Source organism: Choloepus didactylus, chromosome 4 (genome assembly GCF_015220235.1).
Source record: "Choloepus didactylus isolate mChoDid1 chromosome 4, mChoDid1.pri, whole genome shotgun sequence".
NCBI classification, from domain to species: domain Eukaryota; kingdom Metazoa; phylum Chordata; class Mammalia; order Pilosa; family Megalonychidae; genus Choloepus; species Choloepus didactylus.
The window spans coordinates 100,199,621-100,226,461 of record NC_051310.1 but is presented as its reverse complement, the minus strand read 5'-3'; the positions used below and the strand labels follow the sequence as shown (position 1 = coordinate 100,226,461).

General features: G+C 37.2%; 1 protein-coding gene and 1 pseudogene across 8 annotated transcripts; one reads left to right on the top strand and one right to left on the bottom strand.

Annotated features, from left to right (window-relative positions):
* Nucleotides 1–1,599: 1,599 nt before the first annotated feature.
* HYKK (hydroxylysine kinase) lies at nucleotides 1,600–26,772 on the bottom strand. 8 transcript variants are annotated; one of them, XR_005216395.1, is made up of 8 exons: nucleotides 26,345–26,772; nucleotides 21,542–21,616; nucleotides 20,805–21,155; nucleotides 19,575–19,714; nucleotides 11,370–11,553; nucleotides 7,401–7,526; nucleotides 5,743–5,792; nucleotides 2,854–2,941 (listed from the first exon to the last, which is right to left on the bottom strand). XR_005216395.1 is itself a non-coding variant. In XM_037833292.1 (7 exons), exons 3-6 carry the CDS (start codon nucleotides 21,148–21,150, stop codon nucleotides 5,761–5,763), a joined length of 702 nt encoding a protein of 233 aa, XP_037689220.1. In that variant the 5' UTR covers nucleotides 21,151–21,155; nucleotides 21,542–21,616; nucleotides 26,345–26,772; the 3' UTR covers nucleotides 2,806–2,941; nucleotides 5,743–5,760. The 8 variants fall into 8 exon arrangements, 5 of the variants coding, with proteins under 5 accessions (XP_037689217.1, XP_037689218.1, XP_037689220.1 ...); XM_037833292.1 differs by lacking the exon at nucleotides 7,401–7,526 and having other exon boundaries at nucleotides 2,806–2,941; XM_037833291.1 differs by lacking the exon at nucleotides 5,743–5,792 and having other exon boundaries at nucleotides 2,807–2,941.
* On the top strand, nucleotides 22,032–22,783 carry LOC119532748 (annotated as a pseudogene).
* Nucleotides 26,773–26,841: the final 69 nt, after the last annotated feature.

Genomic DNA, 26,841 nt, shown 5'->3' with positions numbered 1-26,841 from the left:
CATATGAATAATCTCATGTGTAGGGGGGAGGATGGAGAAGGAGCAGTATGGGGCCTTGTCGTGGTTAAGAGCATGGTCTGTATCAGAAAGACCTGGCTGTCTTGGAGCAAATTATTCCAACATTTTAAGCCTCTCTTTTCTCATCTGAGATTTGTCATAACAGTACTTCCCTCATGAGTTTATTGTGAAGATTAAATGAGATAATGGATGTGAAATACTAGTGCTCAATAAATGTTGGCTTTCATTATATAGTGTTTAAACCTTAGTAAGCAGGAAGCACAGGGATTATTATCCCCATTTACTGATCTAAAAATTACTGCAATTTTTTGATTTTGGGTGATCTGGAATATGATTCATTCATTTAATAAATAGTTATTGGGTCCCAATTATATGCCAAGCACTGTGCTAAGCACTTTGCATTATTATCTTATGAAATCCTTACAGCTAACTCTGTGAGACAGATATTATTACTATTCCAATTTTATTAGATAAGGAAATAAGGAAATTGAGGCAAAGGAAAGTTAAAAATGGTACCATTAAAAGAAACAAGAGAATTCAGAGTAAGACCTAGTTTCAGGAGTATGGATAGGTAGGTAAGTACGGAGAAAATGCCTATTCATACACAGGCATACCTCGGAGATAATGAGAGTTTGGTTCTAGACCATCGCAATAAAGTGATTATCACCATAAAGTGAGTCACACAAGTTTTTTGGTTTTGCAGTGCATATAAAAGATATGTTTATACTATACTGGACTCAGTCATTAAGTGTGCAATAACATTATGTCTGTTCAGTTTGCTAATGCTGCCATTATGCAAAATACCAGAAATGGACTGGTTTTTATAAAGCGGGCTTATTTGGTTACAAATTTAGTCTGAAGGCCATGAAAATGTCGAATTTAAGGCATTCATTAATACAGGTATACCTTCACTGGAGGAAGGCCAATGGCATCCAGAAAACCTCTGTTTGCTGGGAAGGCACATGACTGGCATCTGCTGATCCCAGGTTGTGTTCCATCTCCTCTCTCAGCTCCTGTGTGTTCTTCAAAATGTTGCTCTTGGGGTGTTTTGTCCTCTGTTAGCTTCTCTGGAGCAAACACTGGGCTAGCATACCCAAAGTGTCAGCAAAAGTCTGCTTTCAGTAGCCGTCTCCAAAATGTCTCTCTTAGCTGCTCTCTGAAGTGTCACTCTCAGCTGCTCTGAGCTCCTTCTGTTTGTGAGCTCTTTTATACGACTCCAGTGATTAAATCAAGACCCACCCAGAATGGGCAGGGTCCGTATCTCCATGAAAATAATCCAATCAAACGTTTCACTCACAGGTGACTGAGTCACATCTCCATGGAAACAAAGGATTCCAACCTAATCAACACTAATACATCTGTCCCCACAAGCCTGTATTAAAGAACGTGGCATTTTGGGGGACATAATACATCCAAACCAGCACAATGTCTAAAAAAACAATGTACATAACTTAATTAAAATGTGACACAGAGACTGAAGTGGGCACATGCTGTTGGAAAAATGGCACTGATAGACTTGCTTGACTCAGGGTTGCCACAAACCTTCAATTTGTTAAGAACAGACTGTGAAGTACAATAAAGTGAAGCACAATAAAACGAGGCATGCCTGTTTATTGAAAGAGATAATTAATGAGAGGGCTTTTGAGTGGCCAGGGTTTCTAAACTAGAGTCATCTCTAGAGAACGGATAGTTATAACGGAAAGAATAAGTAAACGGTTATTGACGAAATCTTACTTAGGGAGACATGAAGAGAAATCAGTGAAGGAAATACTGAAGTATAATTTAAAGCCAAGTATACAGTTAGCTACAGTTCACCAAATCTACTACATATTCATATAAAAAGAAACATAAGTCTAGAGAATTTGAAAAAAAATGCCTGGTATCAATCTGAGAACTAACCAATATATTTAGATGCTTCAGGATTAGTGGCTTGCTTGGATGTCTTTGTTGCTTCCTTGCAGTTCTGGTGTCTTTCAGCATTTATCTCTGGCAGTCTCTTTGTTTGGAGTTTTCAATTTCAACTACCTTCTTAAGCAAGTTAATTTTTTTCTTTTATGAATACCATCCGTGTTTTCTCCTAAGGTATCTTAGTGTGTGTCTTATCTTCTTCTTATGGGGAAGGCAGTATATCAGGTGTGAGGAGAAAGGATGGGAGACTTTAAAACGTAGACATGAGATTGCTTGAAGACCTTAGGAGTTTCATGTGTTTGGTCATGTTCAGAATCAATCAGTCCCATCAATTCATTTTTAAGAGGGCAAGGAAATCCTTGTAAAATTAGACTTGGTCCTATTTTTTAAGGGAATTTTATTGAGATATATTCACACCATATAATCATCTAAGGAATATAATCAGTGGCTCACAGTATCGCCACATAGCTGTGCATTCATCAACACAATCATTTTAGAACATTTTCATTATTTGGGTTTTTAATTACCCAAGTTAATGTGAACTTTTATCTAAGTCACATGGATATCCCAGATTTGTAGGACTTAGCAGTTTCAAACCAGATTTCTTCTACAGCTTTCTGGCCCAGGTCAAACATTTGCTGTAAGTGCTTCCATCCAGTTTTTGCAGTAATCATGAGGTATTCTTTGTTCTCTGGGTGTAGCTTGCAAGAGTATGCAGCCATGACAAGTGATTGACAAAAACGACTGCACACAAGTAGAAACAAAGCTCCCCTCTCTTCAGCTGTCAGTGGAATTATACTTTCAAACCCTGCAAGGACATGACCTCCTACTTGCATAGGATTCTTGCTTTCAATCATCATGTACATGATGGTAATTGCCACTTCAAACACATAGTAGCCATAGCTTATATCACCAAAGTCTAAAATCCCAGAAACTTGATATTCAGCATCTCCAAAAGGTGAGTTGTTGGATTCTATTAAAATGTTATGGTCATTCAAATCTCCATGATTGACACCTGAGAGCAGAAAAATCGAACCATGTAGAAATAGTTATTTAACACCCCAGTTCATTCTTTTTTTCCTTTCTCTTTTTCAGCCAAGGCCATGCAAGCAATGTAATGAGCAGTCAGAGATAAAAGGCTAAACCCTACTTTTCTTGAAATAAAATGATTTCCTCTGAAAAGGAGTTTATTTTTTTTATTTTTTATTTTTTTTAAGTTTTTGTTTCTCATCAATACAAGCCCAGGAGATGGGGACTGTAGTCATTGCAAATACTTGATACTGACTACTAAAAGAGTAAGGGAAAATGTAACCTGCTTAAAACTAGAAATGTTTTAAAAGGATAAAAATATATTCACATTATTATAAGAAACAAAGAGACTTAGAATCAACCAGCTGTGCTTTATTTTACCCTAAGATTTAGAAAAATATTTCTGATGACCAGGTATTTCCCCAATTTTCTGATTATTGGAGTAGATGGTGATATTTTAAGTTGGTACTACTCAACATGGTGTCTGTGGCCAGTGCTGGTCCACAAACTGTTACAAGTCTGCAATAAGATAAGAACAAAAATTGAGAGTGTTTAGAAAATTGTATAACAATTTGGCATCCCAAGAGTGTGATCAGTGGCCTGTCTCAATGAACAGAGTAAAGACCAGTTTGCGTAAGTGTCAAACTCACAGGGTAAGTCATGTGTGGTGCAAGTTGTGAACTAATCATGTACAGTAGGACTATGTATCAAATTGCAATGGGTTGGGGAAAAGAACAAACTGTCTTTTGCCATGGATAATTTGAGAAACATCAATTTAGGTCACTGACTAAGGATTTCAGCAGTGAAGCACTGAATCATGTACTCTATATTAAGCACAATATTAAACTACATAGTATAAATTTAAACTCAAAGATAATGCTGATTTCTTCTATATTATTTAGGGCTGTGCAAAATCATGTTTAAATAATTTATCACAGTAAGCAGCATGTAGAAGCAATGAACATTACTATAGATCATAGATTCTAAACTATACATTTCTGAAATTGGGACGCATATTTAAAATATGTCACTTAATGAATTAAGTCTGTATATATGGAAATTTCTCCTTTGTCATTCCATTGTTTCTCTTCATATTTCCAATGCCCTATTAAGAAATGATACAACTCTTTCATGCCTGAAATAAAATGACAAAAGTTGTAGAATTTGAGAATTAAAGAAGGTAAGGAATGAGTTCTGATCAAGATGGCACAGTGACTTCAGTTTTTGATAACTCCCCGGTGCTCAATTAACATAGCAGTGATAAAAACAGAGAAAACAATAAAGGAACAACCAGCTGCAAAAACTAAATATATCTATATACCAATAAGCAAGATAGAAATTCTAAGCAGTGAGCAGGAATAAGGCCACAGGTCTATCTAAGCAATGTGCTTTACCCCTTGGGAAGAACAGGGACAGAAAGTGCTTCCTGCTGGTTGGGGAAACAGAGCTAGGCTCACTGCATGAAGGCAAGGGCAGTGATGCGGCCCTCCTAATTAATATAAGGATGACTAAATCTGCTGCCAACTCACTGCTTAGACTACTGTGGGTACAAAGAGGCAGGAGGACAAAGACATACCCTTGCAACAAAATGCCAAACTGAACTGCTCTCTGAATATATTCTGTGTCTGATAATTCCAGTTTTTGAAATCTTATGGTCCAATTTCTATAGTCAGTATCTTTTGATTCTCACTCATAGTATCTTATAACCTTGTGTGCTAATTTAGAGTGTGTTCTTTGACAACAGTGGCAAGTTCACTAGAAAAATAACCAAAAAGAACTTCTAAAACTGAAAAATACAATGAATGAAATTTAAAACACAATGGATAGGTTTAAAACTGAATTAGAGGAACAGCCAAAGACAGAACTGATAAATTAGAAGATAGGCTATAAAATTATCCAAACTGCAACATGGACAGAGAGAAAAATGAAAAACAAAAACAAAAAACAACACAGATAATAAGATGAGAAATAGAGGATTGGTCAGTAAGAAGGTCTAACATCAGAGTCCTAAAAAGAAGAGGAAGAGAGGGAGAGAATGGGTCAAAGGCAAGAACTTCCCAAAACTGATGAAAGACACTGATCTACAGACTTGAGAAGCCCAAGTAGGTTAATTTTTTAAAATCCACACACAGATATGTCATAGTGAAATGCCTCCCCTGTGCCAGTTTGAATGTATTATGTCCCCCAGAAAAAGCCATATTCTTTGGTGCAATCTTGTGGGGCAGACATAATAGTGGGGATTAAGTTGGAACATTTGAATTAGGTTGTTTGTATGGAGATGCGCCCCACCCAACTATGGACAATAACTGATGGGATACTCCCATGGAGGCGTGGCCCCACCCATTCAGGGTGGGCCTTGATCAGTGGAGCCATATAAACGTGCTGACTCAAAGAGACTGAATGGAGTGCAGCTGTGAGTGACACTGTGAAGAGGAGCAAGCTTGCTAGAGAGGAATGTCCTGGGAGAAGCCATTTTGAAACCAGAACTTTGCAGCAGATGCCAGCCACGTGCCTTCCCAGCTAACAGAGGTCTTCCGGACGCTATTTGCCATCCTCCAGTGAAGGTACCCGATTACTGATGTGTTACCTTGGACACTTTATGGCCTTAAGACTGTAACTGTATAGCCAAATAAACCTCCTTTTTATAAAAGCCAATCCATCTCTGGTGTTTTGCATACCACAGCATTAGCAAACTAGAACACCCCCCCCCCCAAAAAAAAACCTCAACAAAACAAAAATAAAGAAAAAGAGATCTTAAAAGCATTCAAAGGAGGAAAGACAGATTACCTTCAAAAGAACAACAGATCAGGCAGCTGACCTCTCAGCATCAGTGGAAGCTAGAAGACAATGAAATAATGCCTTCAACCTAAAATTCTATAGGCTGTGAAACTATATTTCAAGGAGGAAGACAAAATAAAGACATTTGCAGGCAAACAAAATCTGAGAGAGTTTGCCATTAGAAAAGCAATATCGAAGAAAATTCTAAAGTACGTATTTCAGGAAGAAAAAAAAGATCCCAGATAGAAGTTCTGAGGTGCTGAAAGATATGAACACCAAGGAAAATGGCCAATGTGTGACTAAATCTAAACAAAAATTAACTATAAAACAAAAATAATTATGTCTTAGAGGTATAAAAGTAAAGAATTAGAGTTTATGGAAGCAATAGCATATAAAGCAGGAACAAGATAAATGGCATTCAAGTACCAAGGTCCTTATATTGCCTTGAATACCATTAGACTTTGACAAGTTAAAGTCACATTTTAGAATTTCTAGGTCCACCTGTCAAAGAACAGAAAGAGAATATGTAACTTCCAAATCACTAGGGAGAAAAAAAGTAGAATGACAAGAAATAATGAATTAAAATAAGGGGGGAAAAGAAAAACTGGAACAGGCAGAAAAAAAAATCAAAAGTACAAAACTAAGATGGTATATTAAACCGAAATGAATCAGTAATTACATTAAATGTAAATGGACTAAAATAAATGATATCATTCAACTGAAAAAATACAAAATTACAAAAAAATCCATCTATATGCTATTACAAGAAATGCATGTCAAAAATATAAGGTAGAAAGTGAAAAGACAGAAAAAGATATATTATGCAACACTAACCAAAAGGAAGGATATGGTTATGTAATATCAGACAGAGTACACATGAAGGCAAAAATATTAAAAGAGATAAAGGACACTTAATATAGGGTTTTCAATTTGCCAGTAAGAAAACAATTCTAATTTTGTATGCACATAGCCTCAAAATATATAAAGCAAAATTTGACAGCAAATAAAATAGACAAATCCACAGTCAGACTGGGAGATTTAAAATACATTTCTCTCAGTACTTGTTGGAACAAGCAGGAAAAAAAATCAATGATATAGAAAAATTTAACAACATGATTAACAAATGTGATCTAATGGATGTATATATAACTCTGCACCCATCACCTCTATCCAACAACTTTCTTTTTAAGCACACATGGATCATTTACAAAAATTTACCAAATTCTAGGTCATAAGATAGGTCTTCATAAGTTTCAAAGGACTGAAGTCACATAGAGCTGCACTGTTCAATATGGTAGCCATTAGCAAAATGTGGCTATTTACATTTACATCTAAATTAATTAAAATTAAATAAAATGGAAAACTCAGTTCTTTAGATGCATGAGCCACATTGCAGGTGCTCAACAGTCACTACTGTATTGGAAAACACAGATACAGAACATTTATATCACTGAAGAAAGTTCTAATGGACAGCACTGACATAGAAGATGTCCTCTGATCATACTGCAATTATATGCTAAAAATCAACAATGAAAACATAACTTAAAAAGCCATCATATATTTGGAGCAAAGGATTTATACTTCTAAATACCCATGGGTGAAAAGAAGAAATCATAAGGTAAATCAGAAAATATGTTGATGTAAGTGAAAATGAAAATACTACATACCACTACTTGGGGCATGCTTCCCATATTGAAGATGTTGATAGCCAGATTCTCATTTACAACTCTTCAGATGGTAGCCAATTAAGATTAAGAATGGAGGACGCTTAAGGTAAGTTGTTGAAAAGAAACCTTGGCAATGATGGCAGACAACCGATATTAACAGTGTAAAACAAATGGAAAAATAATGACGGACAAAGTGAAGAAGAGAAATCTAATATTTTCTTTCTTATCTAATAGAAAAAGAACCTAATTTAAAAATGCACTTCTATATCTTGTACTTTAAGAATAATAAGGATTGACAGCTGATGGGTATGGGATTTCTTTTTAGGAGAAGGGGGGACCAAAATGTTCTAAAATTAGATTATGGTGATGATTGCACAACCCTGTGAATATACTAAAAACATTGAATTGTACACTATAAATGGTTGAATTGTATGGCATGTGAATTATATCTCAATAAAGCTATAAAAAAAGAATAATATAATATTTTCTCTTAATTTACAAAATATTTCCAATAACTTACATATTCTTCAGTAAATTATAAAGGATTCAAAATAGAATGGAGTTTTGTTTTGTGTTTTTTTATAAACTCTTAAGCGAGACCCCTCTACTTCCCTGAAAATACTCATTATGGGACATAGCTAAATCAATACTTAGAGCTAAATTTGTAACTTCAAGTACAAATATTAGAAAAATGGTAAGGTTTTCCATATAGGGAATAAGGATTAAAGCGTGTCATGAACCAAGGCTTATATGTAATTAATTATGTGTCTGAGTTCAAAAATAAGAAAGAAAGAAAGATTAATGAGCTAGGCATTCATTTCAAGAAGTTAAAAAATTAGCAAAATAAAGCCCAAGGAAAACAAAAAGAGATATGAGAGAAGAAATTAATAAAAATTAAAAACCACAAAAGAGAGGATCAACAGAGCCAAAACTTGGGTTTTTGGAAAGGCTAAAAGTTGATAAATCTCTGGTGAGAACAATCAAGAAAAAAGGAACTAATAAACATTATCAAGAATAAAAAGAGAAGCATCATTAAAAATCAAATAGACATTAAAAATAACAAAAATGTATATAAATAAATTTATGGCAATAAATATGAAAATATAGATGAAATGGACAAATTTTAGATAAGTTCAACCTACTAAAACTGACAATGGAAGAAACAAAATCTAAATAGTCCTAAAAATATTAAAGAAATTGAACCATTAATTTAAAAACTTCCTTTTAAGGAAAATCCAGATGACTTTACCAGAAAAATTACTCCCAAACATTATAACAGAAAAAATTTCAAACTTACAATCTCTAAGAGGATAGAAAAAAAGAGTACACTCCCAGACTCATTTTATAAGGCTAACATAAAACCTGACAAAGTCAATATGAGAAAGAGGGAGAGTAGGTTAATTATACTCATGAACTTAAATGCAAAAATCATAAAGAAAATATTAGCAAACTCAATAAAACAATATATTAAAAAGGAAAACAACATCGGGACCAATATCAGGAATGCAATGTTGATTCAATATTAGAAATAATCAATGTAATTCACCACATTAACAGACTTCAGGGAAAAAAATAATAGGATGATCTCAATTGATACAGAAAAAAATGCCTAATAAAATCAAACATTTATTTATTTATTATATAAATTCTTAGCAAACCAGGAATAGAAGGGAACCTTCTTAATCCTTAGAGAGTATCACCAGAAAACCTATAGTAATCATTACACTTAATAGTTACACAATGTAAGTTTTCCCTTTAATGTGGAGAAAAGACAAGGAGACTCAGTGTAGTAAAGCAAGGAAAAAAAAGGATTATTTCTTCCTTTATAAAACTGTCATTATTTATAGATGGACTGATTGTGTACATAGAAAATTCTAAAGAATCACAATGTGGTATGGGTGCAAAGATAGACAAATAGACCAACAGAAAGAATGGAGAGTCCAGAAACATATTTCATTTACAACAGAGATAATACTTCAAAACAGAGTGGGAAAAGATAGTCTTTTCAATAAATGGTGGTAGGAAAATTTATAGCCAAGAGAAAAAATGAAATTGGACCCATACTTCACACCATATATAAAAATAAATTTCTGATGGATTATAGGCCTAGTATGAAAAGCAAAACTATTAAAGTTCAGGAAGATAACACAGGAAAATATTTTCATGACCATAGGGTAGAGAAAAAATAGAATTATAAGGCATAAAACACTAACCATACAGAAAAAGACTGATTTATTTGAAATGAATAAAGTTAAGGACTGTTCATCAAAAGACACTACAAAGAGGGTGAAAAGACAAGCCACAGGATGGAACAAATACCTGTATACACATATAACCAGAAAGGACTCGTATACAGAATATATTTAGAACTCCTAGAAATCAATGAGAGAAAAAAATTCCAATAAAAAAATAGGCAAAAGTCTTGAACAGGCACTTTACAAAAGAGTATATCCAAACGGCTAATAAATAAGGAAATCCATATTAAAACTACAATGAGAAACTATTGCCACACATCATACTGGCAAGTTTAAACACTGACAATACTAAGGATGTGGAGCAGTGAAAACTCTTACACTCTGTTAGCAGTAGTATAAATTTGTATGATAACTTTGGAAAACTGCCTGGCATTATCTAGTAAAGTTGAATATAGATATGTCCTACCCCTAGGAATATACCTAAAGAACTCATGAACATACATACCAAGAAGCACTTACAGGAATGTTCATAGCAGGATTGTTCTTAACAGCCAAACAATAGAAAACAACCCAAATATCCTTTAAGAGTAGAACAGATAAATAAATTGTGGTATACTTATGAATAGAATGCAGTAATAAAAGTTAAACCAAGTTACATGAAACAACATGGCAAATCTTACAAAAGTAACACTGAGGAAAAAAAGGAGGTACAAGTGAATACCTACATATATACTATATACTGCAGGGAGACCAGTTAGGAGGCTAGTGCAAAAATCCAGGTGAGCAATGACAGTGAGTTGGACCAGATGGTAATAGTGAAGGTGGGGTAAAGTGGTTAGAATTAGCATATCTTCTGAAATTAGAACTAATAAAATTTGATTGTATGTGAGGTATGAGAGAACAGTCAAGGTTCATGACTCCTGGGTTTCTGGCCAGATAGGCTGAGTGAATGGTAGATATCATCTTAATGAGATGAAGACGACTAGGGGAAAAACAGGTTTGAGGGAAAAAAGATTAACTCTGCTTTCATGCTACCATATTATATTCATTGTGTTTCCACAAAGTAACCAAAGGGCAAAAGGGACACATACTGCCTGTCCTATGCCTTGCTAGAAATGCCCCTATAGTTCCCTGCCCTTTGATCAATACTTCATGGTGGGTCAAAAGGCTGGTTATATTTAGATATATTTGCCAGAGAAACTTTTGTCCAATTACACAGGGAGATATGTACTAGAGTGTTCACTGCAGCAAAAAAATGGGAAGCAACCTAAAATTCCACTAACAAGAGAATGGACCAAAAAATTATAGTACATTCAAATAAATGATGGTATATTCATACTATGGATACTTTTTAGCAGTTAAAATTAATGAGCTAAATGAACTGAAAAACATAATGTTGAATTAAAAAAGCAGGTTGCAGAATGATATATACGGTAAGATGCCATTTATATAAAGCTTGAAAATATGTAAAAAAATAGTATGCATTTATAAATATATGCCTATGTTATAATGATATTAAAACATGTATGCAAATTCAGGAGGGAGAAAAGAGGTAGAATCCTTTGAATTTAGAGGGGGCTTCAAATGTATCAATTTTTAAAAATGTATCAATTTTATGGAAAATAAAAATATTCTTTAAGAAATAACAGGAGCAAATATGCAAAACTGTTAAGATTTGATAAAGCTAAGTTGTACTACCTTACTTTTCTGATGGTTTGAAATACGACAATTTAAATAGAGAGAAAAATACTTATTTGATTGGGGGAATACTTACATTCTCGAAAATGACTTAATTTGGTCATTACTTCATCCTTGAACAGCTGAATGACCTGCTCGACAATCTCTCGAGATCGATTCTGGCCCAAGGCATACATGTATTTCTCCAGAAGAGGAACACTTTTCAGATTCCAGATGAAGTTCTCCCGGTGAAGACAACTTAACTTTGGATGATGGAATTTCTAAATCAAAGGCAAGAAACTCTTGGATTCCTGACAGAGTAGTCACTCCAGAGGCATCTGGTGTATCTAGAAGGCTCCACTTCAAAGTGGCCTTGGGAGTGCCTTAGGGTGAGAGCTAGCATTCCCTCACTGTCAGTGACTTGCTCCATTTACATTAACCCACAAAATAGTAGTAACAATATAGGACCTCATAGTTTTGAGAGCACATTCCTTTCTCATTTGGGATTTATAATTGTGTGAAGACAAGTATTATTATCAACAGTTTACAAAAGGAATTGGAGAAAGCTCTAAACAATTCTGTTCTCATCCACTTGATCTGACCTTCCCACGCCAAGCCCCTGCTACCCGATTTCATCTTCAATTGCACTCTCCTTGGCTCACACTCTACTCCAAACACACTGGCCTCCCCATTTTTCAGGGAACCTGCCTGGCATGTTCCCACATCACAGCCTTTGCAGTTGCTGTTTCCTCCTTCTGGGATGCTAGTCCTGAGATATCTGCATGATTAGTGCCTTTACTTCTATGAGGTCATTATTCAAAAGTCACCTATTCTGCAGTAATTTCCGGACCTTTCTATCTAAAATTTCAACATCCTCTCCCTTATTTCATATCCCTTCTCTCTGCTTAGTTTTTCTTCTTAGTACTTGTTGCTGTCTTAACATTTGCCATAATTCACTTATTTATCTTAAAGCCCATCCTCATTAGAATGTAAGCTCCACAGGGGGCAGGGACTTGTTTTTTTTGTTCACTACTGTATACCCACACCTGGAATAGTGCCTGGAACACAGAGGGCTCTGCTCAATTAATATTTTCGGAATAAATTAATGGTCATTGAATAAAAATTTCTGAAATTGAAAGGGCCTTTAGGTTTTGACCACTCTATCACCATCATTTCACAAAAGGGGAAACTGAGGTTTGGAAAGAGATAACAAGTTGCTAGGAAGGGGCAGAGCTAGGAAGGGGCAGAGCGAGGACCCAGGCCATCCAATGGAGTAGCTGTCAAGTACTTTTGACCATGACTCACAGTAAGAAAAACATTTTACATCAAAACCCAGTATCCAGGCACAACACATATAAAGAAAAACGCTTCAGTAAATAATACTTAGACCATTACATGTGATATACTCTAGTGTTTTATATTTTATTCTGTTTCTTTAGAAATGTAAATCATGACCCTCTAAACTGATTTCAACACTGATTTAATCTAATTTTTTATGCTTCTCTTATCAGTCCCATATCCTTGCCAAGTGGTCATCTAGCTTCTGTTTGAATACTTCCAGTGGATATAGTTGCTCTCCTTATTCAAATGGCTCTAACCATTGGCTCCTTTTGCTGAGCCAAAATCTGCCTCTCTAACAGTGTTGATGCCACTGTTCCCAACCATGACCTCTGGGACCATCTGGAACAGGGTCAGTCCTTCTCCCATAAGACCGTTCTCCAGATACTTGAAGACAGCACTGCTACTCCCTCTGAGGCTTCTCTTTCCAGATTAAACATTTCTATTCCTTCAACTATTCCCTGCATGGTTTCTTCACATGATGTGGTTTTGAATTTCTGTACCATGGGTTGCAATAAATGCCACCAAGGATCACTCTGCATAGTAAGCCCTGAAAACATGTTAGGAATTGTGACTGTAGGGGAGTGGCACTGGAGGTAGGTACAGAGATGATGGTGCAGAGAAAAACTAATTTTTGTCTTATACCTTTCAGTACTGTTTGAACTTTTTACCATGTGCATATATTACTTTATTTTTTTAAAAAGTAAAAATAATACTCCTGTTGGGTTTTCAATGGAGCACAGTCTACTCAGGGAAAGCTCTAAGTCACCTTCTAAAACATGGCACCATTATCCCACACACCCCTCAGGAGAAAGTCTAAGCTCCAGTATGGAGTCATGGACATAACACTGGACTTGGAGTCAGACAGATCTGGATTCCAACTGGCTCTACCACTTATGAGCAAATCATTTAACATTTTGGACCTTATTTTCCTTAGCAGGAAAACTAGGTATCAACACCAATCTACAGTCATCTGTGGATGAAACAAGATATGAAATTAAAAAAAACAAAAACAAAAAAAAACACACCTCATACATATAGGTGCTCAATAAATATTTGTTGACTATGAACATTGCATCTGATCCACCTGACTTCTCTGGCCTTTTTATGCTTTTGACTCCTTGGCATACCAACCTGAATTTCTGATAAAATTTCATCACTACTCCTTATTAGTCTATCTCAATCTATCTCCTGTCAGCTTTCTCATTCCACAGCCCTCACCCCAGCTCCCATTTCCCAAGCACTGTGCTTCTTATAGTACAAAGGTCTGATCACAATCATACTCAGAAGCCTGCCCTATATTTCCTTCTCTCTCATATTTAAATGAACTTCCTGATATTGACCTCCAGTCCATTTTTGGGCCAAGCAGCAATCAAATTCCAATACAGACTACTTGGTCCCCCACCTGTCTACACCTCAGTTTCTGGCCCCTACAATCCCCAGGGTTCCTGTCTACTCTAGATGTCCAGACCTGTCCAGCCACTGAAAGGTTCAATGGGCCAATCACATCCCCTGATGGTGAAAAAGAAGAGCAGGCACAGCCTTGGTCCTACCTACAAGACCAAAATACCACAACTGTGCGTATCTTTCATAGATAGGACCTACCACCTACAAAGGCATCGTGTGAGGGAAGGGGAGTAGAGGGAATGGGCAATGGGAATAAAGCATGCAGTACCAAGAGAGGAATGCTTTTCTAGGTCCACTCTAGATCTCCCTTGCCCCTTTAAAATAACTTGCACAGCAGAGCTATAGGTAGTTAATTGCATAGTGGAACTCACTGCCAGCAATGATGTGATGAAATCTCCCTCTGAAAACTGTGTTTTCCATTTCAGAATACAGCAGGAAAAGTTGAAAGTTTATTGGCAATAAGGTATGTAAGTGAAGCCCACGGAAAGGGTAGGAAGAAAGGTTAATGAAAAAGGAGAACTCATTTCTGTAATGTAACAGGCACTCATTTAAACAGCTCATTTAGAACATCTGATTCCAAAAACGATGGACTTTACTGCGCATTCCAATCGGTTTAAGGGATTTTCTAAATAAAATTAATATGAAAATTTCCTGAAAATATATTTAATTAGAATTAGCTAATTTAATCAATTACATTAATAGCCACAAAGGGATATTTTAAAGGAGATGGATTTGCTTCAGCTTAATTGAAAACTATTTCAAGAGAAATGCTTAATAATATGTTTATCATCCACATATAAAACCTTGCACTGCTCAATAAATATTTGTTGAATAAATGAATAGAGTGCAATGTGAAATGGTGAGTATTGTCAACAAAGAAAAAGGTCTATCATTTACAAACATTTGCCAAGCACCAAATAAACACCAGGGGCTTTAGAATAGTGTGGACTTACGGAATGAATGGTTTAGCAAGGAACATAATAATCATCTCGGGATAATGGGATTACTGGTAACTTTTAATTTTTTCTTTGTACTTTTTGTTTCTGATTTTCTTTAAATAATGAGCCCACTTAAGAGTTTTTTAACCAGGGAAAAAAAGGTTATTTCTATTTGGGGATAAAAAGGATAAATGAATACTATTTAGACTTCAAATTGGACTCTAGCTTCTGGCCAAGATGAAAGAATAGGACCAGATTTACCCTACTTTCTGAAATAGCTAAAATACTGGACAATATGATGAAACAATGGCTTTAAAGTTATTTGACATCAGGCAATGAGGGACGGTGATCTCTGAGAGATGGAAAACAAATGAGGTGAGCCCTATGACTGCCTCAGCTTACTGCCTTGAGAGAATTTCTGGCCATGGTGCAGGGAAGGGCACCTAAGCGGAGCCCAACAAAGTCCATGAGTTGAGGAGGCAGAGCTGAGAGTCCAAGGAGACCAAGGCAGCTAGAGTTTGCAGGACAGAGCACCAGAGAACAGAGTGAGGGCTTTAGAGATTTGCAGAGTTCCTCTTGAGAATTTGACAGAGTACAGATCAGTGTATGAGAATGAGGAAACTACTCAAAGCTGGGGAAAGAACCACTTGAAATGATTACAGTGAATAATACTTGACACTCATACATGGCTGAGAATAGCACCCATTTCTACCAACCAGACTGGAAAACCTCATAATTCACAGAACATTAGTTAGAGAAGAGTCTTGCCTTAGTAGTGGGGAATAATTATTCCTAGACTAAACCCAGCCCTGGTTCCACCTACCAAATCTTAAAACAAGACCCAAAAGGATCAAATTGCTTCTAAATAACTAAGAGACTTCCACTCAAGGAAGTCTAATGAACCCCAAGCACAAGAAACATGAAGAAAACCATACCAAGGCACATCATAATCAAATTGCTCAAATCTGTAATAAAGCAAAAAATCTTAAAAGTAGCCACATATATTCACAAAAGACACATTATGTTCAGAGAAACAAAGGTAAGGATTCTAGCAGATTTCTTACTAGAAACAATGTAAGTGCAAAGAAAATGAAGCAATGTCTTTAAAGTATAAAGAAAAAGACTGTCAACTTAGAAGATTCTTACTCATGAAAATACCTTTCAAAAATGAAGGTGAAACAAAGACTTTTTCAGACATACAAAAGCTGAAAAAAATTCATCAGCAGCAGATCAATACTCAAAGAAATGTTAAAGGAAGTCCTTCATGTAGAAGGAAATGAAAACTGACAGAAATATGGAGCTACACAAAGGAATCATGAGCAATGGAAAAGGTAAAAACATGGACAAATACATAATATTTTTCTTATTATTTATATTTCTTTAAAATAAAAATAACAGTTTAAACAAAAATAGTAATGAATTTGGGGGCTTATAACATAGGTATAATAAAATATATGACAACAATAGCATAAAGACTAGGAAGGAAGATACAGAAGTATACTATTGTAAGGCTCAGATATGATGCATGAAGTTGTATAATACAACTTGAAGGTAGAATGTGCTAAGTTAAAGAAGTATTCTGTATACCCTAATTCAATCACCAAGGTAACAAAACAAGGAGTTATAGATAGTAAGTCAACAAAGGAGATTACTCAGAAGCAGAAAAAGAGGAAATTAGGGGAAAAGGAACAGATGTAAAAAAACAGAAAAATAAATAGAAAGATGATTGGCTTAAACCTAACCATGTTAATAATCACATTAAATGTAAATGGTATAAACACCCCAATTAAGAGGCATAGATTGTCATGCTGGATAAAAAAGGAAGACCCAAATATATGCTGTCTACAAGAAATGTACTTTAAATATAAAAACTACAATATAAAACAACAAAGATTTGTTTCACTCATTCCTGGGAAACTATAAATATCAGGTCTCTGGACCAGAGAGAATAAAAGTCCAGCCCCATCCCATCTTTCACTTAACTTCCATTAAGGCTCTGCTTTACTCCTTTCTCTAAAGCCCCAGCCAGATAGAAAAGAAACTATGTACAGAAGCAAGGAGTGGAAGCAGGCAGGCTGATCCCAGCATCTACTACAGCACAATGTGAGATGAGTAGGGGCTGGGCTGCTTTCCTGCATGGTAAGAAGCCTTAGCTTCCACAGATCTCAATACCCCTTGGACTCTATCTCTGATCTTTCCTCCCTTCCCATCCTTCCAGTCCCCTGCTCCAGGCTATAGAGGCTACCATACGATTGATACCAGGGTAGTACCCAACCTATTTTAGCATGTGGTTATGTTCCAGGAAACACAGGTTAGAATCCATGTCTTGCTCAACCTCTCTCTCCCACAGGCTTAACATTAATTCAATCACCAAATCTGGTCAGTTCTAGCTCCTAAATATATCTTGAACCTTTTCTTGGTTTAGGCCCTCTCAATCAGCTTTTACTTGACTACTGCATTAGCTTCCAAGATGCACTCCCTGCTAATCCATATGCCATATTGGCTCCCTCAGTAATTAGAAGTAGAAATCATTGCCTGTTTAAAAACCCTCCAAGATTCCCCCACTGCCTACAAGACAAAGTCAAAACTCCAAATGATCCTATATGATGGTGTATTCTATAGTCTAACTCTTTTTCAGCTTTATCCCCATCTTTCTCAGGCATGAACCCTATCTTCCAGCCATACTGAATTATTCAGTTTCTGAAACATAGTCATTTGTCCCTCCATAATTTTTCACATGCTCTTCCCTTTAGCTGGAATGCCTGTCCTCCTTTTCTCTAACTGACTGATGGATTTTTAACATTTAAGTTCAGATGTTATCCTTTTTATAAAGTCCTCCCTGAATACCCTGAATACCTTCTATGTGTTTGAGCTAGACACCAAGGATAAAAGATAAATAAATAAAACATAGTCCCTGGTCTTAAGAAGCTCACTTTGTATAGAGCAGGAAGAATAGTCATGCAACAAAAAATCACAATACTGTATGGATGGACTAATGGTTGTGGCCCCCATAAACAACGTCTCCTGGAATTCATGCCCTTGGTAACCTCTCCCACACTGATTTGGAATTATCTCTGTCACCGTTTGTTTTGGCCAATGGGGCATTAGCTAGCACGATTAAAGCAGAGGCTAGGCAAACATTTGTATATTGGGGCTCATCCTTCTCTTGGAAATTCTCCTCTTGGAAGCCAACAGCTATGTTGTTCATGAGGCCATCTAGAGAAGGACCAAAGCATCCCAGTTGAGCTCCAAGGTGAATATCACTAACAAGAGTGACCCATATCAACACCAAGTAGAGCAGAACTGCCCAGTCAATCCACAGAATCATGAAACATAAATCACTGTTTTAAGCCAGTAAATTTTGAGATGGTTGTTTTACAGCAATAGATAAATGAAACACAGTACATTAAGTACAGTGATAGAAGAAGAATGTACACAGTTCAGAAGTAGCAAAGATAAGGAATTTATCATCTTTGTGCAAGGTTGGGAAGAGAAGGGATCAGGGAAGATTTCACAGAGGAGGTAATGCTTGAGCTGGGTGTTGAAGGACAAGTAGGAGCTTTGTGAAGCAGGGAGAAAGGTGTTACTGGTTGAGAAAATGGCATACGCAAAGGCACAGATGCATGAAGCAAAGGGACAAATTAAGGGAACTACAAGAAGTTCTATACTGCTAGTGGAAAAGCATTAATGGGGAGACATGGAGAATGAAACTGGAGAGGGAGGCAGGGATGAGGGCAGGTGGGGCCTTGTATGCCATGTTTGTAGGCAATGAGAAGCCACTGAAAGGTTTTAACAATGGAACTGACATGGTCAGATTTGTAATTTTAAAAAGTAAGTCTTAACTGAAATAAAGAATAAACTGGAAAAGAAAAAACCTGATTCAGGGATGCTAAACGAAGTTAGGATGAAGGCTAGAGCTAGGATAATTGAGGCAGGAATGGAGAGGGGATGGATTATAGAGACATTTGAGAGGTAGAATTGACAGGATTTGATGAATGGTTGAAAGTGTTTTACTTGTACAAATTGTGTTTTACCCATACATATAGTAATGACTTTTTTAAAGTATTTCTCTGTCACATTGGAACATACTTCTCCAGGACAGGGGCTACAGTTTATTATTCCTGGAATCCTCTCTTTTTCCCCCAGTGCCTGGACATAAATGGAACTCAATGAATGTTTGTTGAATAAATGAAGATGTTTTGTGGGTTGGGTTGGAAAAATATTTGCAAAGATAGTATCGTTTCTTGGGTCTAAAACATTCTTAAGTCATTTTAATCCATTCATAACTTAGCTATTGCTTTCTATAGAGCTTTGGCTGATTATACCTTATTTGGATGAAAATTTTAGGTCTCAGCTTATGAACACAGAGTGTTTTCAGTGAGCAGCATAAAGAATACCATGTATTTCTAAAAATTTAGTTAATCTTGCTAATATATCAGTAAAATACAGACCCGGGCAGAAAGCACCCCTACTGTTTGTCATAAAATGCACATATCTAGGACTCCAATCCCTCCATAACACACCTTAGGAAGCACCATACATAAGAAGAGAGTCTTAACTTTGAGCTTATTAAAACAAACAAACAAACCTTACAACCAAAATAAAATCCCAAATCTTACCTCCAGTGTTTTATCCAATTTGGCAGCTAGCCTTCCAATTTCATATAATAGTTGAGGACTGACAGAAATCTCGGCTATGGGTCTTCCTGGGAGGTAAGTCATCAGCCTCACCACGTAGCTTTTGATTTCGGAGCCATTATCTAGATGGATGGAACAAGATATACTGTCAATTATTCTCAAAAGAAATAATTAAGAGGTTATTCTGCTCAGAAATGATTGCAAAGAGGAATAGGAATTACAGAAAAAGAGAAAAAAATTGCCAACCTAAAACAACTCATAGAGCAGGATTCCATGAGGCAGGTTAAGTGGATGGAGCAAGGAGGCAGAACAGACAAACCTTAAGAACACTGGAATTGCCATGTACATACCAACAATTAGAGACCCAATTTGGCCTGCCTTGGCTCTAAAGATAAATTACCTATTCTGGGAAATGAATACCTAAAATACACACTTTTATACTTTTACAACGTAAGAAAGGGAAACATAAAGAAATGGAGTTTCCAGAATCACAGGCTTCCTTTGTGGCAAATTGTGGTAAATCCTATTTTTAGAACACAAGAGAGTAACCACTTCTCAGGGACAATAATGAGCCTCAGTTTTTTGGAACAATGCAAATTAAGAAAGAATGGTTGAACAATTAAGAGAGAAAAGGAGAGTTATGATTTCACACCTTTTAAAAATTCCTGGAAAACTGAATTGGGTACATCTGGATATTTTAGAATTTAGTAGTGAAAGGTACCAAGTCTTAAAGATGAGGAAATGTGGCTTAGGAATTAAAGTGATGTGTCCCAAGTCACATAAACAGTTGATGACAGACCTGGAGTCTAAAATTCCTGATTCTTAACCTGTGTTCTTTCTATTAAACCACAGCACCAGAATATTCTGCTGGTCTGATGAATAAAAATCTTTATTTGTCTTGTTAAAAACCAAACCAAACAAAAACTGTTCTCCTGATTTCTACATTTCCTTAACTACTTATCCATCAGGGCGTTTCTAAGTAGAAGAGTTATCCCAGTTCCCAGTTCTAATCATGTCAGAATCAGAGCCCCCATTTCTACTTTGGTGATGTTGTTGTTTCTCTCAAATGCTGGAAAAAAAAATAACCACAAGTACACTTGGAATTATAACCTGTTCTTTATATTTCTTCTTGATATTTCCATTTGTTGCCAAAATACAATAACATTGGCTACTGATGGACAGGGACAGACTGGGGAGTTGGCCATCTCTTACCTATGGACACAAGAGAGGTTATGTTGTCTCCTTTAGTACGACACACAGCAGCTGTTGGAAATCCAGCCGCTCTCAGAAACGTTATGATGTGACTCTGCAGTTCAATCAGATCTGGAGTTTTGCTAGCCTCAGTGTTGCTTATTTTGAGAATATATTCAGTTGGGCCACTTGTAGTGCCTTCAGTTCTTGAAATGTACACATGAAAGTTTTGGTCATCATAGCTAGGAAGTGGCTGTATCTTGGAAACTTTTAACCCAAATATTGATTCCACTAAGGCAGAGGCTTGTACCTCACTGAAAGTGGGTTTGGCAAGAGCTTGTGATTGCTGATCATCTCCACTCGACATTGTGTCTAGGAAAAAACGAAACAAAACAAAACAAAACAAAACCAGAAAGGGGCATATAATGAATATATTTAAACAATTTTTCTCAAGGCTGAACATTTATGTTTCTCAGTATTGAATCTGTACTACTTTGATGACTAATTTTCACTCACAAATATAAAAAATCAAACCAGTAAATAAGGTAAAGAAGTAGATACTTTGACAGGTGAATAAATCCATATACCATTAATTAATTATAACTCATCTCCCAAACTGAAGGCATGTTTCCAGGGATAGAACACAGACCAGGAAAGTACCTGGGGTATCTTCTAGTCCGTATCCTCCTTTTCCCCATTAATTTTAAAGGGGAAATTGAGGTTCTGAGGGGTTAAGTGACTTGCCCAAAGTTACGTACCAAGTTATAATAAGAAGTCAGCTCTCCAGACTGCAGACCCATCATTATATCCTTTTGACTATATTACCATCAGTCCTGGGGCAAAATATAAATTCAAAAACAACAATCTTACTTTTTTGTTCACAGTTCTATTGAATTATAAGGACCATCTAGTTTATCACACCTACTTCAAATTTAAAACGTTGACTGTGTGAAGTGGAAAGCATTGTATGAGGCACTGTGGGAGATGTGAAGATGAACTTAGAGGGCTCTGTAAAATCTGAGAAGTTAACTCACAGTCACAGACATGATAAACTGCAAAAATGTTAAAACTTCCAAAATAACAAGTTATATGGCAATAATAAACTGACAGAATACCCAAGAAAACCCTGCATTAACTGAGTATAAACTTGAAATGATTGAATTAACACTGAAACGACTTGAGTATGCCTTAAATTGGAAAGAGTAAGTTTTGTACTGCCGAAAGAAATAGGAGCTTGAGAAACACGACATGAGCTCTCGCTGGGCTTGGCAGCTCCTGTGCTTTGAAGGCAACGGAGCCTGCTGGGTTTCTTCTCCCCACCGACGTTTCTCGCTGGCCCTGCAGAGAGACTTCTTAACCACTGACACCAAGGAAGGATATGATATGAGGCGAGTGGACATAACTCCTTTAGGCAAAGGAAATTAACTTTTGATACCCACACATTAGTTCAGGACTTAGAAACTCATGGATTTGACAAAACACAAGCAGAAACTATTGTATCAGCATTATCCACTTTTTCAAATGTCAGCCTGGATACTATCTATAAGGATATGGTCACTCAAGCACAACAGGAAATAACAGCACAGCAGCTAATGGCTCATTTGGACTCCATCAGAAAAGACATGGTCATCCTAGAGAAAAGTGAATTTGCAAATCTGAGAGCAGAGAACGAGAAAATAAAAATTGAATTAGACCAAGTTAAACATCAACTGATGCATGAAACCAGTCAAATTAGAGCAGATAATAAATTGGATACCAACCTAGAAAGGAGCAAAATTATAGGAAAGAAACTTATGGAAACAATCACAGAATTTACCAAAAAGCATACCCAAACCAAACATATTATTTGAGAAATCAGTCATAAAACTGACACTGAAATCACTTCCTTAAAAATACTGATGGACTCTAACAGACTTGAGACAATTCATTATCTTGCAGCCTCGGTGTTCACTTGCCTGGCAATAGCACTGGGATTTTCAAGATTCTGGAAACAGCCCTGACACTACTATATTATACTCCTACTGATGCTGACTTTTTACAACACTACACCAGAATAGATTTACTTCGAACACTGTCAATTGCAGAAGCACATATGGACCAAAAAAATTGTTTTACGATGAGATCTATTCATCTTTATTTTGTGATGTTAAAAGCTGCCGTTCAAAACTTGATTAATCTGAGGTAGAAGGGTATTTTGTCCTTATCTTTTTCATAATTTATACAAACTTCATAAGTTTTCTGTGTTTGATTGAACAACAGTATAAATTATATAGGGTTTCTTTATAGGTTACAAATTGAAAATTACTCCCCAAACTTACATTATTATATTCAACTTTCCTGATAACTGTTGCATGATTACAAAATAAAAGATTATTGTAAAAAACAAAAACAAAAGAAATAGGAGCCTGAGGTAAAAATGAAGGTCAATTATGAAAAATAAAGTTACACCTGAGTTTGTAACTTAGGAAATTAATATCTGCTAAAACTATCATAGCAATTCAGAGGGGAGAGAAGTAACTATAGCCTAAGGAAAGATATTTTTGAGAAGATAGATTTGAATTAAGTTTTTGGGTAAGATTTGGATAGATGGAGTGGGAAAAACTGTTTTCTTCCCCTTGGTAATTCCACCCTGAGCATCTAGGTATATATGAAAGGTACCGTAGGGCTGCTAAACATCTCTCCCACAAAATACTCAAAGTCCCTACAATCTTACCTCCCCCTTCCCCCAAAATGGCTTTATTCCGATCCTTCCTTCATACTAAGTTGTAAATATTTGATAGCATCTTGTGGGTGGGTTGCATTTTAGGGTTTGGTTTTGATTGCTGTTCAAGGGATGCAGTGTTATATAAAAAGAATCTCATGAACAAAAAATAGCTCTTGATAGAAACCAGAACAGGGGTTACTTCTGGCAGGGAAGGGACACAAGGGAATTTTCTGGAAGGAAAATGTTCTATATCCTGACTGGGTTTTGGTTACATGCATGTGTACTTTCAGCAAACTGTAAACCCCAGATCCGTGAATTTCACTGAATGTAAATTTTACCTTGAAAATAATGTCAGCCCTAGTGAGAGATTGGAGAGTTCAGGGTGAAGATATGGGGTGGGAAAACCTTCACAGAACTCCCCAAATCAGACCATAAATGCCTGTTGTATTAGTTAGGGTTCTCCAGGGAAACAGAATCAACAAGAGATATCTAAATAAGAGATTTTATAAAATTGTCTCATGCAACTGTGGGGCTGTAAAAGTCCAAATTCTGTAGGGCAGGCAGTGAACCGGCAACTCCAATGAAAGTGTTCGATGAACAACTAAGGCAGCCAACTGGCAACTCCGATAAGGGTGTTCTATGAACTCCTCAGGAAACGCTTCGCTGGTTAGCCAAAGAAGAAGTGAAGGTCCTCTGTCTTGCTTACAAGTCCTCAACTGATTGGATTAAATCCAGCTGATTGAATTCTCTCATTGTGGAAGACACACCCTTCACTGATGTAGTCACTCACAGCTACAGCCAATTGACTGATAATTTAATAAACCAGCCTCCTAGTTTCTTAATCAGCCACAAATGTCCTTGCAGTAACAGGCCAGTGCTTGCTTGACCAACCATCTGGGCCACCATCACCTGGCCAAGTTGACACATGAACCCAACCATCACACCTGTTAGTATCTAATCACTTCAAATCTATCACAATAAAGGCCCAACTTATCCCAGTGAAAGGAAGGAGATAAAACTCAAGGAGGTACACCATGATTTTCCTATACGACCCCCTCCCTATCTCAACCCCAGGACTACAGCCTGATAATTCAAGCGAAAAGAGTATAAATCTCAAATGCGACCTTCCTGTAGCCTTCCCTGATCCTCCTACCCAAAGTAGATTTCTCCATTTCTAAACTTACATAGCCCCTAGTGCCACTGGTTGGTTTTTACCACCTGTTAAAGTTACTGCATTCTTGACAATCACTTCTCAAATTTACTTTCTGACCAGAGTACTTTCTCTTAGAAGCAAATTAAGCCATTCAGATTTTGTTCACTATACATATGGTTACAAAGCCTGAATGAGATTTCAAAAAATCTTCCCACCTGAAACTTTTGGAAATTAGTATATCCTGTCACACTATATTTGGGCTTAAGACTTTATACAGATTAACATTCCTTCTAGAGATTTGTAAACTGATATTTCATAATGTAATATGAACTGAAGCTTTAACTCCAAGATAAAATCTTGGAGTAATTTTTCAACTCCCAAAGCCATAAGGATGTCAGAATAATTCTGTATTTGATTTGAATCACAGATTCTTAAAGTTAGAAAGAACCATAAAAGCATTTGATGAAGAAACACCTCCTTTCTAGTCCAAAAAATGTTCCTATAATATCCTTGAATGAGGCTTTTTATCCTCTGCTTGAAGAGTTGTTTTCTAAAGCTTCTGAAAGCAATGTGAGTTAACTCTGGCCATCAAAAAGATAGCCTGGTATAATAAAAAGGAGCTTATATTGTTAGTCCCAGCTCTGGTATCTAACCCTTAAAACATCTGATTACTCACTTCTCTAAAAAGGAGTTGCACTAGATCTTCCCTAACAGTTCCTTTTGCTCTAGCATTCTTTGAGTTTAAAGTTCTTTCTTTTTGAGCTTAATTTGCCCTTTTTTGTATGTATACAAGGACTACTCCAAATCATGGAACTAATGACACAGATTAAGTCAGCTCCTGAAAGCAAATAAATATACAGAGAAAGTAATGTATTTATCAGAGATGTCTGCCTCAGTCAAATGTCTCTTTGTGTGTTGTATGTGTATGCGTGTGTACAGGGGAGATTCAATTCCTACAGGTAGTTGGGCAATATTTTCTACCAACGGTATTTTACTCAGCTCCGGAAAAAGTCCTCAGGACGCAAATGTTTTCCAACCCCAAAGGTTGTGCTAGAATATCAAACCTTTGTCCTATAAACAAGAGGGATGGACCTTAAACCCTGCTCTTTGTGCAAGGTATGTCAGACAAGAAATGACAGGCAGTCATTCTTGGTTCTTTCCACTCCCTCATCCCCCAAAACATTACAAAGTCTAATTATATCCATCAGTCACCAAGTCTTGTAAATTCTACCTTAGCCTGTCTCCCAAATCCACCCCTGTTAAACTGTAATCCCTTCTGCTGTGTCCCTCCAAAGTTGAAGAGCAGGGATTGTACCCAATAAATCTCTGTATCCCAAGCACCTAGGCCAGGGTCTTGCATTTGTAATAAAGCCCTTAATAAATATAGCTAAAACATCTTAAGGAAGGATTGCCTCTACTCCACAGGATCGTGGGGGCTGTTTATCCTCAAAGGGGATTAGGAAACAGTAAGGGAGGGACACGACTCCTCTAGAATGTGTAGTTTTTCTAAGATCACAACAGCGTCCTAATGGGCCCTTCAAAGGTCTGCCAGCAGCAGGGAGGGGACAGAATGGTGGACCAACGGGTTGCAGAGGGGGTGGCGCAGCCCTGCCCACCCAAGGGGCAGGAAAATTATGGAGGGGGGCGGGAGTGCTTGGAAATTGTTCCCAGCAAACACGTGGCCCCGAGTGCCAGGCGCCGTACCTTCCCTCAGCCAGCGTCTCCATGCAGGTGTCGGGAGGGTTGGACCAGATGGCTTCTCAGCTGCCACGCGATTCTGGAGTCTCAGGCGAGCCCTACCGAGTTACAGGTGAGTCCCAGAGAGGTGGGTGACTCGCCCATCACGCTCGCAGCGACTCTGAGTTGAAGCAAGGCCTGGGAGGAGCCCGAGGCACCGGACTCTCGGCTCCAGTCACGCCGGGAGCTTCTCTGCTCTCGGGGGCATCCCCGCCAGGGAAACCGGGACTCTCTTCTATTTTCCTCCACCTGGGCACACCGGCAACGACCCAAGGTCGTGGGGTGAATCCGGCTCTCCAACAGACCCACTCTACTGCCCGGAAGCCGAGCCTAAGAAGCGGCCACGTCGGCCCGTCCTTCCTCCGAGCCCCGCCAGCCCTGACTTCTGATTGGCTCCTCTGGACCCCTCGCCGCCGGGTCAGCGCAAACCACCGGGAGGCGTGGCTCTGCCCGCCCGACCAGGC

What these genes read in the sequence shown, in the direction of transcription:
- HYKK (XM_037833289.1), bottom strand. Translation starts at nt 21,150, where the DNA reads ATGTCGAGTGGAGATGATCAGCAATCACAAGCTCTTGCCAAACCCACT. An exon ending in AACCTCTCTTGTGTCCATAG is followed by an intron (nt 19,715 to 20,804) that starts GTAAGAGATGGC and finishes CCATCCATCTAG; the next exon opens with ATAATGGCTCCGAAATCAAA. An exon ending in AATTGGATAAAACACTGGAG is followed by an intron (nt 11,554 to 19,574) that starts GTAAGATTTGGG and finishes CCTTTGATTTAG; the next exon opens with AAATTCCATCATCCAAAGTT.